General features: G+C 37.1%; 1 protein-coding gene across 3 annotated transcripts in view; it reads right to left on the reverse strand.

The window, feature by feature from the left end:
• The window catches only part of GAN (gigaxonin), a 60,811-nt gene that overhangs the window by 26,569 nt on the left and 20,394 nt on the right, over window positions 1-13,848 (reverse strand). For 2 of the 3 annotated variants that reach the window (XM_074314526.1, XM_019743720.2), the window contains exons 2-5: window positions 6,089-6,203; window positions 3,387-3,737; window positions 1,406-1,623; window positions 1,072-1,193 (exon numbers count right to left, since the gene is read on the reverse strand). In XM_074314526.1, coding sequence (XP_074170627.1) covers window positions 1,072-1,193; window positions 1,406-1,623; window positions 3,387-3,737; window positions 6,089-6,203 — 806 coding nt within the window. The remainder of the gene's footprint in view (window positions 1-1,071; window positions 1,194-1,405; window positions 1,624-3,386; window positions 3,738-6,088; window positions 6,204-13,848) is intronic. The other variant, XM_074314527.1, reaches the window with a different exon arrangement.

The following is a 13,848-nucleotide window of genomic DNA, read 5'->3' on the forward strand; positions in this document are numbered from 1 at the left end:
AGGCAGCTAATTCTGAAAAGATAGAACAGGGAAATCAGACCCACATCCTGTTGCCTATACCACTCCATCCTACTGTTCATGATTGGAAGTAACATCAATGATCTTGGAAATGATTTTCACAAAATGACCTCACTGCTGTACTATGGAGAAACAAAAAGATGTTTTGTTTTCCATCTTTTTGCCTCTCCATATTGCCTTCTTCGTGATTTCTTTTATCTTCCATTTAATGAATTCTTTCTTTAACTGTGATAGATCCAGCCATTAAATACATTCAGTATAGCTTTAGACATTTCTATAAAATGGTATGGTGTCGTATAGCTTTAAACATTTTTCAGATATAGTGGGAAAGTGGAGACTATAAAATAAGAAGGATTCCAGGAAGACTGCTGATAATAATTAGAATTAAGTGAAATGGTATTTGTGGGGGAAAACGCAAAAAAAAGCAGATCCAAGGTGAAGAGAAAGGCTGCAAACAGTGGTAAGGCAGTAAGGACAACCTTTTTTTTTTTTTTTATCATGTCCTTCAGTGAGAGCTTTGAATAACATGGGCTCTGTTTTCAAACTCGTAAAGGTCAACTAAAACATACTTTCTGTAGTAAAACAGCATAAGCCATTGCTAATGTAAGCAATATTTCCAAAGGCTCGTTTGAAATGCTTGCTTTTACATAACACATTTATTTTAGATATCGTTACATATTGTAATTCTAAATTGCATGGATTTCAAAGATGATGGGATTATCATGGTTCGAATAAACTCTGTGTACCAAGTATGGTCACACAGCTAATTGGTGGTAAGAGTCACTGAATTTTGCTCTTCTGTTAAGTCATGAAATAAAATGCTCCTTTACTAGAATCTTAAAAATAACTATGTGTTAAAGATTTGGGAATAATAAGGACTGACAGAAGACACTCTTCTTCCTACCACAGTCTTAAAAGCTAGAGCTACACTGAAAATGTCATCATATAGAGTCTACAATTCTATCTTTAAAAGGCTCTGAGTCATTCTATACAATGCTGAAATTACACATTACTTGATCTTGTGTTTAAGGAAAATTTACCACAGAACAGTACCTGCTGAGAGAACTCCGTGATTAATTCTTGGCATGCTTAAAGGCGCCAGTTCAATCCAAAGCTGCCTGTTAGGATCATAGAGAGGGCACATACATCGCATCGCTGCTGTTGGTTTCCGTGAACTAAAGAAATAAGCGGGTTATCAGTTAATGTGTTTTATGTAGTTTTGCTTATGGTAACTAACTAGTTTTACCGTTCTAAAAAATGTTTAAACCATTAAAAAAAATCTATTGCTACTATGCGTTAGATACTGAAAAATATTATCAACTCTTGTGTACAGGGAAATCTCTCTTCCTTTAAACCACTTTTCCAACAATGGCAGACGCATACTTACACTCTTTCTTCTCCACCAACAGTCACAATGCATTCAGAGTAGCCCCGGGGCTTGAAATTTGCTAGCATTGCCTCTCCTTGCTGTGGCTGGCTCAGTGGTATGTTGCTGCACTCTTTGACAATTTCTCGTACTAATGGTTCATTCAGCATCTGTTCCCGTAAGTAGCTGGAGTCTAACCCTGAAACCCACAGTGCTGACATAACATCTTTCATGTGGACCTGTGGAAGAGGGCAGAAAGGATGGAGAGACAAAAAAAACGGAAAATGCAACACACAGTTTTTAGAATATACATTTTCCAACTCATGGCAAACTAAAACTGTTAATAAATTATCAATAGGTATAAGTGCCAATATTGCTTGACTATGCTTACTGGCCCCTTTCCTTTCTATTTCCCATAGCCTTGAAAAATATTAGTTTAATTTAAAAAATCACCAGTTCAGATTTATATTTGATGTATCACTGCAAAGTTTCAAGTAGCTTTCTTTATACCTGAAATGGTTTCCACAATAATATGAAAACTTAGAAGAACTGTGCTATAGTTTGTTTTATCTCTTACTTGGATGTGCTGTGAGATAAATGACATTTATAAAAACATTATTTACAGTAATACCTTGATACAGTAGGATAAACTAGATAATGAAAATATATCAACATTAATATTACAAGAAAAATATAGAAAAGTTCAAAAAAATATCCTGAGTACTATATAATCGTTTCTTTAGTAATTGTTAAAAATATCTAACAAATGTAGTATGAATAATACACTTTCATGCTCAATCATTACTTTTGAACCAATTGACTATAGCATTCTACACACATAAGGTGAAACTCTTTAACAACTAGTTTTTCTTGGTTTTGAAGTACTCATTTTAAGGTATACTCTTCCATACCCTGAGTATTAAAAGTCAACAGTCTTTACAGTATCAAGCTCAGATTAAACAAAAGATGAAGAGCTGCCTCTTGTTTCCCGAGCAGCCAGTTGACCTTAACATCCTCATCTCTTTAAGGCAAGAAGAGGGTCAGGGAGAAGCTACTGATGGTGGTCTCAGTGAATGAATGGCAGCAAGCTGGAAACTTTGATCTTCTTTCCTCATTTACCCAACTAACGTGGAAAACAGAACAATAACTGTGCTGACTATGCTGAGACAACAAGCAGTTTCTAAACAGACATACTCATAGGCCTACAGAATTTTAAAAAATTACAAGACAATCATTAAAACATAAGTCAATCATTATCAAGAACAATTAACAATGCAATTGCACATTTTGAAAACTACTCTAAAACCAACTATACTTATCTTGAATATAGTAATTGGAGCTAGTCTCTAATTGCTAAATATTGGACTTAAAGCGCTATGATTTTGCTCCCTCCCCCAATGTAGTCACAATTTGTATCTAAAGCCTGATATTCTCTACAACCCTTCCTTCCTAAGCTGTCACTCCCAGAGCCTTCCCACCTGGAACTGCATTGCCCTGAAACCTCAGAGGGCTCTCCCGCTTCCTCCTGAGTGGTGCCAATCACTCGAGGGAGAGCCCACGCCCCTCATTCCTCTGCCCGAGCTCCAACTGCCCCCTCACCATGCTGCCTGCATCAGAGTTGCTGTAGGGGTTGGCCCAGCGATGTAGAGGGGAAGGATGCTGAAAGCGAGGGTGGGAATGCTGCATTTCTATAATCTTCAGTTTAAGCTTGAAACACATTTTCCCATGAAAAACAACATACAAAGGATATTATGTGTCTTACAAGCGTTCTTAATTTCATTGCTATATTGAGTTACATGGGCTTTTATAGGCTGGTCTGAAAAACCAATCGCTTTAATGATCCTATAGGAAGATGTTTCACAGATTATCTTTTAGATCACAACTTTGCAAGATTTTCGCATTGAAGGAGAAAGACAGAAGAGCTATAATTTTGATTAAAAATAACTAAATCAATGAAATACGTAAAAAGGCAAAGTTAGACCACGTTATAAACTACAGATACCTTTCTCATTTCTGTATCATGTGCTATCCATCGAATTACTGCCTCAAATACATATCTTTCATTGCCAACGTTTAACTTCTCAAGAGAAATCACTTCTTTCAGCTTCTGAGGACTCAGTTCTAGAAATTCTTCTGTGCTGCTGACATCTCGGAAGTGCGTCTCCAGGTATTCCGTGGCAAGGTAGTGGACGTGGTGCAGGCAGTAATGAAGCGCAAAGTCACGGATCCCAATGCAGTTCTCAGCAGCAATGCAGCCTTCTAAGAACTCACAGCACAGAGTTTTAAGATCCGTCAGCAGGAGCAGGTCCGCTGCCTGTACAACATCTTGGATAGTGTCTTCGTTTAGCCGGATCTATAAGAATATCATAAATATTTTATACTTAACTATATATAGTTAAAACCCAAACCACTAATCTATTAGGCTGAACCACATGAAAACTGCATTTCTGTAGGTCAGAAATGATGGAGTATTGGCAATTTCATATGGTTCAACATAGTACTTTTTCCAGGAAGATTTTGAGGGCTGGTTAACTTTTCCCAGGGTTCCCCTGCTTTTCCAACGTTAACTACCAATAACCCTTCAAGATGAATTGTCATGTTGCCCACTTCTACACTTAATTTAGAGAAAAACCTTAAATGATTGAAATGCTTAGGAAATGAAAGTTCTGTATTCTATGGTAAACTGAAGGTGATTTCTTTAAATACTAGCACCACAACTGTTGAAAATCTTGCCTCCAGTTATATTAAGTTCTCTCTTTTGCCGAATGGTATGTCAAGATGAATGCAAGGGGGGAAAAGGGGCCCACACTGCCTCAGAGGCCTCATATGAATATCAAACATCATACTCAGTGCAATAGATACAATTTAGTCTCAAAGCTACTTTCTGGAATAAATTTCTAATATAAGGTTTTAAAAAATTATTATGATCATTTACTTTTCCATAATTTCCTTCAGTTTGACTGATGCTTCTTCCTTCACCCACTTCAGTTCTTCTGTACAACAGCAAGATGATGTAAAGAAACAAGCCTCTAAAATATTGCCAAAATCACCAGCAGTTCAGACTCTCTCAAAGAATGGGTATTCATCCTCCATTTGGAAATGTGAAGGGGAGATTTCAGAGTATAGAGTACAGCAAGAAACAGTTTACCGCATTTTACACACTGTGGACCACAGATACAAACAAAACGTACAATTGCCAATCACCTTAGAAACTAAGCAACAAAACTGAACAGAAGTGTATGGAGTAAGCTACGAGGACGGAGAAATTTCCCATTTACACAACATATTAAATTTAGCCACAAGACAGTAGACTATTCAAATGTAGGCATGTGAAAAAAACATTAAATTCCATCTCAATAAAAACTAAACCGACAAATCAGGAGTTTGTTGTAACTTACATTGCAACTATGATTTTAAAATAATAATTAATTTAAATTGGGAACAAAATCTGTAAATAAAGTCTCAAGTTTCAAATCTAAGCCTTAACATGAATATGCTCTTATTGGCTTAAAACTTGTTGTAAGTGCCACTAAATCGATTTTATAAGTAAGGTAAGAGGTAGGTGCTAAGCCTGGTTTTGTGATGCTATAGAGTATCGCCAATATTTTAAGGGCTGTCCCAAAATTCATTTAAATTACGTTATTTTAAACAATCTTATACATACACACAACCTTACATCCACATACCCACGACCTAGTGTTTAGAGAAAAGAGAAGGAGATGACATGAAATTAAACCTAAACTTCAAAAACGGTGACAATTACCGAGTTTGACTCTGAACACAATGAGTACATTTAAAGAAAGGAAGCAGTACAACTCAGAATACTTAGAAACATGTAGGAGACATAGCCCTTACAAAAAGGAAAAGGAAAATAAGATGAAGAAGGAATAAAGGAGAGAGTAAGAAACAAGCTCTCAACAAGAGTAGACATAAAATGCATTCTCACATAACCAAATGTGAGACACACTAACTTCTTCCTGTTAAAACAACAACTACAAATGAGCCCTGGTTCACACCTAAGATTTTTTTTTTACGAGTCCTCATACTACACTTTAAATCACATCATATGAGGTGGGGGGTTGGGTTGGAGGAGAGCAAAGAAAAGGAAAGAAACCTAATCCACGATCACTTTCTTTCCTGGGTTTCATTAAATCCTCAGAAATATAAATGGGTAGAAGGAGTAAAGGGAAATCAGAAAGGAAGAATGGGGTGGTACAGGGATGTTGGTCCTGCTGAGGCATCGTGATACAACACAGATGCCTGTCATTTGGGTGATTCTGGAACTCTTCATGTCTACAAAACAACTTCCACGGCCCAAGGAAGATCCCATTTCCATGCTACAGAGACAAAATGAGTTCTCCAATAGTGTGAGTACAAAGCGAGACTGGAATTAACATTTAAAAATAAGACAGCAGAGAAGGAAGCATCCCACATTCTTCATATCTCATACTGGAAGGTGAAGCTCAAGATGGTCAAGTCAAACACTGGGATTGGGTAAGATTGTCCTTAGTCTGCCTTTCCGTAAAGAGCAGCGCATCAGAAGAACACACCTGGGTGCCATTAGCATAGGAGATTCTAGTCAAGCACACAGTGACAGAAGATGAAGATGAAGTGTTACGTGGCCATAGAATGGATGATAGGAGACCCTCACCCTGAGCTTGAGAAGCCTCTACTGAGTCTTCCTTCCTTTGTGTCTCATCATACCTGCCCACTGAAGATGTAATCCAGGATCTCTCTCATAACCATTACCGATATCCCTTCAAGTTCAATCTTATAGGTTGATCCATCATCTTTTGGAGGATTATAGTTTAACTTTGTCCTAAGAAAGGGAAAAAAATGTAAAATTTCTATGAAAGAACAGAAATAGGTATGAATATTTATGCACTAAATATTCTATAAAGCATATACTTATCAGTATATGAACCCCACCTAGAAAATTCAACTTAACTTCAGATCAATGTATTTTTTATAACTTTAAACTATTAAACATTTGTTCCAGAATTCAGAAATGCTACTTCTTAAAAAATAAAACAAAACAGATCACCAAAGAACTAAGATCCATGTGAGCAACGATCTCTACTTCACCTTGAAAAACCCCAGGCCTTTAGGCTTATTTTTTTCCATGTATTATGTCATTATTTTTAGTAATGTAATGAGGACGCCCCCAAACCTACCATCCAAAACAAAAGCTAGGACCTTGACAATAACCTACTTCTAACCTATAGTCCTCCCCACAAATCCATTCCACCGCTGCTTCCATCTGAAGTAACTATTATCCCAAATCCTATGTTCAAGTTTCCCTTGCTTTCTTTATTATTGTATCCATTAAATGTATAATATGTAAAAAGTTTTTATATCTATATAATACATTATCACATACATGAAATATATAATATATAAGTAAATATATATATATATATATATATATATATATATATATATATAATTTTAAGTTGTTTTTAATTTTATAGAGTTTCATGCTGACTATAATCTTTTGGGGCTAACTCTTTTCACTTAATATTATATTGCTAAGAGTCATTCATATTGCTGCCTAGCACACTAGTTCTTTCTGCTGTATACTAGTCCACTTTCCTGTTGATGGACCTCTGGACCTTTTCCAGGTTTTTGGTACTGTGAACAGTATTGCTATGACTATTGCCTATGTCTCCTTTAGTACTATGCAAAACAAATTCCCCTTGGTTGTAGCCCCGGGAGTACATGAGAAGAATTATGCTCAATTATTCTCCAAAGTATGAGACGCTACTAAATCACTCTCCAAAATAGTTGGAGTTTACTGTCATCTGGTACGTGGAAGAGAATCTGTGGATCCAAACTCTATGTCATTTGAATCTGTCACACCCCCTAAGTTCTGCCACTCCAGTGAGTGAAATATGGTCTCGCTATGTTGTCATCTGCATTTTCCTCATGATCCAGGTGCTGAATATCTCTTCATATGTTTGTGGCCACATGTGTTTTCTCTTCTGTGAAACACACATGTTCACTTCAAGTCTCTTGTTCACTTTTTTATTGAGTTCAATGTCCTCCTCATATTCAGGCGGAGGATTCTTTATTATGTTCTTCATATTAATCCTTGGTAGACTTGCCACTTTTTAAAGGTGACGAACAAGTTGAAGAATAACTTTTCATGGTCAATGCTTTTTGTGTCTTGTTTTGGTATCTTACTCAAGGTCTAAAAGATAGTCCTAATTTAGCAGTGAGGCAAGCTAAGACAGCCTAAATTGCATTTAAGACCTCCAAAGGATCGGAATTGGTAGTATGGGGAATCTGTGGAAGAAGGGATAAAAGATGAGCTAAAAGCAAAAGAATGGACTGACAAAGTCTTAAGAGACAGTTGGATTTCCAGATCCTTCCTCCACATATATACACAATTCTCCTGCACAGTTTATTAAGGCTCTCCCAGCTCTAGTAGAAGGTAAGTGATTTACATTCTTAAGAGTAATAACTGAGGGTGGGTCTTCAACAAGGGCATATCATGCACATATGAGGGTGGGTGTACTGTACCAAAAACTGAGAGTTAAGAGAGTCTTTACATACTGAATGTTGAGACTGAATGTCTTTTTTCTCAATTCTGCTCTTAAAATGCTGAAAGCCAGACCTATAGCCTGCAGGCAAAAAACTGGAAGACTCTTCTGGAGGATTTGATGAGCCCAAAAGGAAGGACCTAAAGATATGGACATAGGTATGCCCCAAGGAAATGACCCAGCTTGAACATGCAACAGTGAAACCCACAGTCAATAAGCCTAACCTACAGGGTCTGAGCTCCCAATATATTTTGGAGCAGCACTTCTGAAGCTTCTTCATTTCACACCACACACAGAAAATGTAATCTTTTCTGGGGTAAACAGATGAGGCTGTGTGGAGGCCAGGGGTGGACAGGGGACCCCGGCCTCCCCAGATGCTGCTCAACCACTCTGAGAGCTGATACCATCATTATCTTCACACACCTTTAACACATTTTTTTGGCATACTGGTCAAGAAACTCTGCTTTAGACCCCACTATTAAAACTAAGCAAACAGAATTCAACAGATGTCTGAGAAAGAATGACAGAAACCAAAACCAACAGAAAACAAAAAAAACAAAGGCAACTTGGGAAGTAGTAAAGATTATGCAAGATGAAAAGTCAAGGTAAAAAGGAAACCTTTCATTAATATTCCCAGAGAGAAAAGAGGATATGGTGCTCATGAAACAACAATAGGATTCTATAAAAAGGGACATTCAGAGAACAACAATAAAAAAATTTTAAGGGCTACAAAAATTTTTTTTAAATATAATGTCAAAATAAAAAGTTATAGAAATCTCCCAGAAAAGACAGCAAATAGACAAAGATAGAAAATAGGAGGACAAGCTAAAAAATAACTGGCAGATCAGTCCAGAAGTTTGAATATCTGAAAAATAGGGATGCCCCCCACAAAAAAGGAAAGTATTATCAAGTAAGTGTTCATAATGGATGAAATAACCCCTTTTCAAGGTATATACTTCAGAATACTGGAAACAGAAAAAAATCTTATAAGTTTCTGGGAAGAAAAAAAGGTTACACAGAAAAAAATAGGAATCAGAATGGCTTCAGACTTCTAAACTGAAGTTAAACAGCAAAGGGGAAATCATTTCAGAATTCTGAAGAAAAGTATTTCCAACTTAGATTTTTATAACCAGCCAAACTACCAATCAAATGTCAGGCTAAGAGACATTTTCAGCTATGCACGGTCTCAACACAATTTATCCCCCATGCAATCTTTCTCAGAATGATGTTGAAAAATGTGCCCCAACAAACAAGGCAGTACATCAATAAAGAGAATGATCCTGGATACTAAAAAGACATGATCCAACACAGGAAAGAAGTGAAGTGAATGCAGAAAATGGTAAAGGATAGTCCTAGTATAATAGCTATGTACCAGTAGGAGGAAGCCAGACCATTCTGGTGCCAGTAGGAGGCCTTGGTAGACCTCTAATATGAAATTGATAGAATATATAATGATCTGAAGGTATAGGGAGGATACTCAGACATTGTTTCCTCCCTGTATTTCATATCTACTATTCCTGCCTTTATAATTTCTACTGAACTAATAGTTTCACTGAAAGGGTATTTCGTTTCTTGTTGCTGCACCCTAGGTTTATCTATATGCCTGACACTTTTATTAAAAGTGAAAAAAATTTTCAGTCAATTTTTAGTCAAGAGAGAAAAATAGTATAAGTAGTAAGAATAATGCCGAAAACATTAATATCTGGCTCTGAAATGCATCAGATACTATTTTGGCGGCAGATATATCTTCCAGTAATGCTTCACTTGGGATGTCATGACTATTTGTATTTTTTAGTCACTGGGCTGGTTATCAATATATCGACTGTCATATCCAAATTCACACTTTTTGCATGCTCTGTGAAAATGGATGTGAGCCTTTTAAATAAGTTTCCAATGTTAAGCTTTTCAGTAGAGGGCACTGGAAAGACACTGAAAGAGGCAAGAGTTTTGCTTCCTAGTTCTTGTATAGAAGCTTGGTAGGCTCCTACAATGCAGCCTGCTTTTCAGTTTCAGGCTCCTACAATGCACACCTGCCAGCAGCACCCTGCAGCACCCCCACCCCGCAAAAATCTCTTTCAGGCAGTTTTGTAGTAGAGTGTTTCTGGTGAGACACCTCCTCATGAACAGCTCTCCCAGGCAACATAGAGGACAAAGTTCTGGCAAGTTCCAGAGGGCTGTTTTCAAGCCAGTCCCACCAGTATGACTTCTCTGCCATGCAGTGAGCTACAGCTGTGCCCTGTCCAATAATGGCTGGATCTCAGCCCTGGTGGTAGAGGCTGCTTCTTATATCAGCTATTTCTATATTTTTTAAAAAGACTTTTCTTTACTTTTTATTAGCCAATCCCTCATTACTCCAATCTCCTGTCATAATTCATTCTTTATATTAAACTTTCTTTGTTCAAGTGTGGTTTCTTTCTGACTAGACTTCAACTGAGAGAGTTGCTAACCAATTTAAAGACAGTAGCTCCAAAATATGTTCAGAGGAGGCTCAACCTAGAATCAGTTGTTCTTATTTATAAAGTAATTCATGTTCAGCGAGAGGGGCTGTGCCTGCGGGTGGGCTGTGGCTGCTGGTGGGAGAGGGACTGGGTCGATGGGGGAAAGGGACTGTTTACAAGGAGACTGCTCCTTGTTGCCCTGTTTCATTTTTGAACCATGTGACTGGATTGGTTTTTTTGTGTTTGTGGTGTTTTTTTTAAAAGACAACTATACTGTCATATGTTTTTACAAGGAAAAGGGTCCCTTTTAAAGAGTACAGTTTTCTCTCAGTGGGAGGCAGATTCATGGCTAAAAGGACAGAAAAAAAGACTCCTTTTAATACGAGCACTGACCATTTCAGACTTCTATGAAACAAGATTGTTTTCAAAGCCCATAAAAAATAAATTACTGTACAAAGTCTCTAAACATCTGACGGTAAATTACAAAACTTTATATTAATTATGGTTTAAATTCAGACCCTTTTACACCTGCCCTCAAACCTTCTCATTTTCCTATCCTGCTTTTGACCTCCCCCAATACCATCTGTACACATCCAATTCCTACCCATCTTCTAAAGGCTACAGTTGACCTTGAACAATGCAGGGGGATTGGGAGTACCGACCCGGCAGCACACTTGAAAATCAGCGTACAACTTCTGATTCCCTAAAAACTTAACTACTAATAGCCAAAGCCTTATTGAAAACATAGTCAATTAACACGCATTTTGTATATGTATTACATACTGTATTCTTACAATAAAGTGAGCTAGGGAAAAGAAAATGTTATTAAGAAAATCACAAGGAAGAGAAAATACATTTACAACAATGCACATATTTACTGAAATAAATCCATGTGTAAGTGGACTCATGCACTTGTTCAAACCCGTGTTGTTCAGGGTCAACTGTAATTAAAATACTAGTTCCACAAAAACGTTTTCTGTATCACTCCCTCCTGCCATAGGATGGACCTACACCCTCACCTCCATACAGGTAAAAATAATTTTCTTGCTAAAAATTTCCCCAGCACTTGATATTATGAGTTCATCATTTTTATTGTGGTATTTATATAAATATCCCCTTTGCTATCTCCTTTACTGAACTTGAAGTTCGTGGAGGCCAGAGTCCTCTTATCACTATAACCCCACAACCTAGCCCAGCAGTTTACAAAGAATAGAAGTTCAATAATCATTTGTAAAATATGTTTTCGAATTGATGGTGGCTTTTAACTATCTGAAGTGCTGTCACATGAGACTTTTTTCCTGGATGACCTCAGGTACAGTGAAGCAGAACTGGAATCAGTATGAGGAAGAGCTTTCTAATAATTTCATCCGTCCAACACTGAAAGGATTGAAGCATGGGGCTTCTCAAACTTTATTGTTCATATGAGTCACCTGAGGATCTTGTCAAATGCAGGTTGCTATTCAGAAGGTCTGTGGCTGGGGCCGGAGTGTCTGCATTTGTAACAAGCTCTCAGGCGACGCATACTGCCGGTCTACAGACCATTCTGAGTAGCAAGGGGTTAATTGATGCTTCCCCAATTATCCATGGTGTGTTTTTGTATTTCTCATCCATCCCAGATGAATATTTTGAAAGTTGCTAAGAGAGTAGATCTTAAAAGTTCTCATCACAATAAAAAAAAAAATTATGTATGGTGACCGATGTTAACTAGACTTATTGTGGTAATCATTTCACAATACTACAAATATCAAATCACCATCTTGCACACCAGAAACTAATATAATGTTATATGTTAATTATATCACAATAAAAAATAAATTATTAGAAAAATGAAATTAAACAGGTATAAAATGCAGGCTCCAATTATTTTATCATTCGATTCAACAGACATAAAATTACTCTGTCAAATTGCTACAAGAATTTCTAAACTCTTACTCTTGATACATTATCGTGGACAGGTGACAATTCACAGACTATCACCAGCCTACAGATGACATCTCAGTGCGCTGGATGACCATCTGTCTGTCAAGAACATAGTGAAAGTTGGTCTTTCTAATCTTACATAGTAAGAATCACTCAAATCTACTGTGAAATAATCTTGCTTCATACCAATTGTCATTCAGTCACTTCCTTCTTTCATTTCTTAGTCACCATCCCTTTCTCATTTAGTAACCTCATGAACTTGTTTTATCTTCCCTTTCTCTTCACTTTTTCCCCCTACTCCCCAACTAAATCTCTATATACCTTTAGTTTTTGTTCTATTCTGTTACACATTTGTTTCCTTCAGTAAATACCTTAATTTTTACACCATAATTTTTCCAGTAGCTACCAATTAACTGTCCTTGTCACTCCTCTAGCCCAACACATTTTCTCCATCGCTTCCCTTTTTTATTGATAATTTTCTCATCTTCCACATCATTTCTATCTCCTCCGCCACAAATAACTGAGAATTCAATGAACTGAATGAGTTAATAAATTTATATTTAAAAAAACTAAGCTAAAAAGTTAATAACTGATAGTTTTGTTTTGAAAGTTAGCCCATATGTAAAGTTAGCCCATATGATTTACCATATGGAGGTAAATCAACAGTTCTTTTCTGTGCTTTCCAGCTCTGCCCTGAGAAGCAACAGGGTCATGTGTAAATTTATTGTAGTCACAATATCTTTGTTTTTGCTTTTTATATTATGTAGTGTCAGTTTACAAACCTTCTCCTAGAAAATGCAGCAGTCTTAACATACCAGACTTTGAGAATTTCCTAACACTCTGAAAAAACTAGAAATAATTGGGAGTATGATAAAACTGGGCCTCAGGTATTCAGATATAAATATCATTGCCTGTCACATTCTTCCCCAGTTTCTGTTTCTAGGGCAAGACTTTCCCCCTCTCTGCCCTTGTTTTCCCATTTGTAAAGAGAAGAGGTTAAATGAGGTGATTCGACAGCGCTTCCATCCCTGACCATTTCTGGACTAACCTGCTGAAACAGGCCACACCGACCTAGTGCAAAGAATCAGCTCTGGAGACAGTCTGATACCTAGAGGACTGAGTCCAGCCACCTCAATCAGTTATCCAGGATTTATAATATGCCTTCTGTGGGTCGTGCAGTATAAGTTTATTTTTCCTTCAATCACTCATCCTCTGGGCAAGCATTTATATTCTGTTCTATTAATGTTGAATAGAAGTGAAACAAAATCAATTTTTCTTTTTCCCGACAACACTATAAAGGTTTCATAAGAAAAAAGTGGTTGGCTATTAGCTGATAAAGACGCTGGTATTATTCAAAGTTTTACACCCATGAAAGAGGTCTACAACTTTTAAAGAAGTATAATGGAGCCAAAGCACTCTGTTGATTATATATACAGTTCTCTTCTTATTGGCTACCAATTGCTGAAAAAGTTCAACGTGTCTCAGTGCCGTACCAACAACCCAGGTAATCAGGCCTGGTCGTCCTCTTCCAAGAATCATGTCAGCCACTACTGAATAGGATGTG

This window comes from Rhinolophus sinicus, linkage group LG11 (genome assembly GCF_036562045.2).
Source record: "Rhinolophus sinicus isolate RSC01 linkage group LG11, ASM3656204v1, whole genome shotgun sequence".
NCBI classification, from domain to species: Eukaryota; Metazoa; Chordata; class Mammalia; order Chiroptera; family Rhinolophidae; genus Rhinolophus; species Rhinolophus sinicus.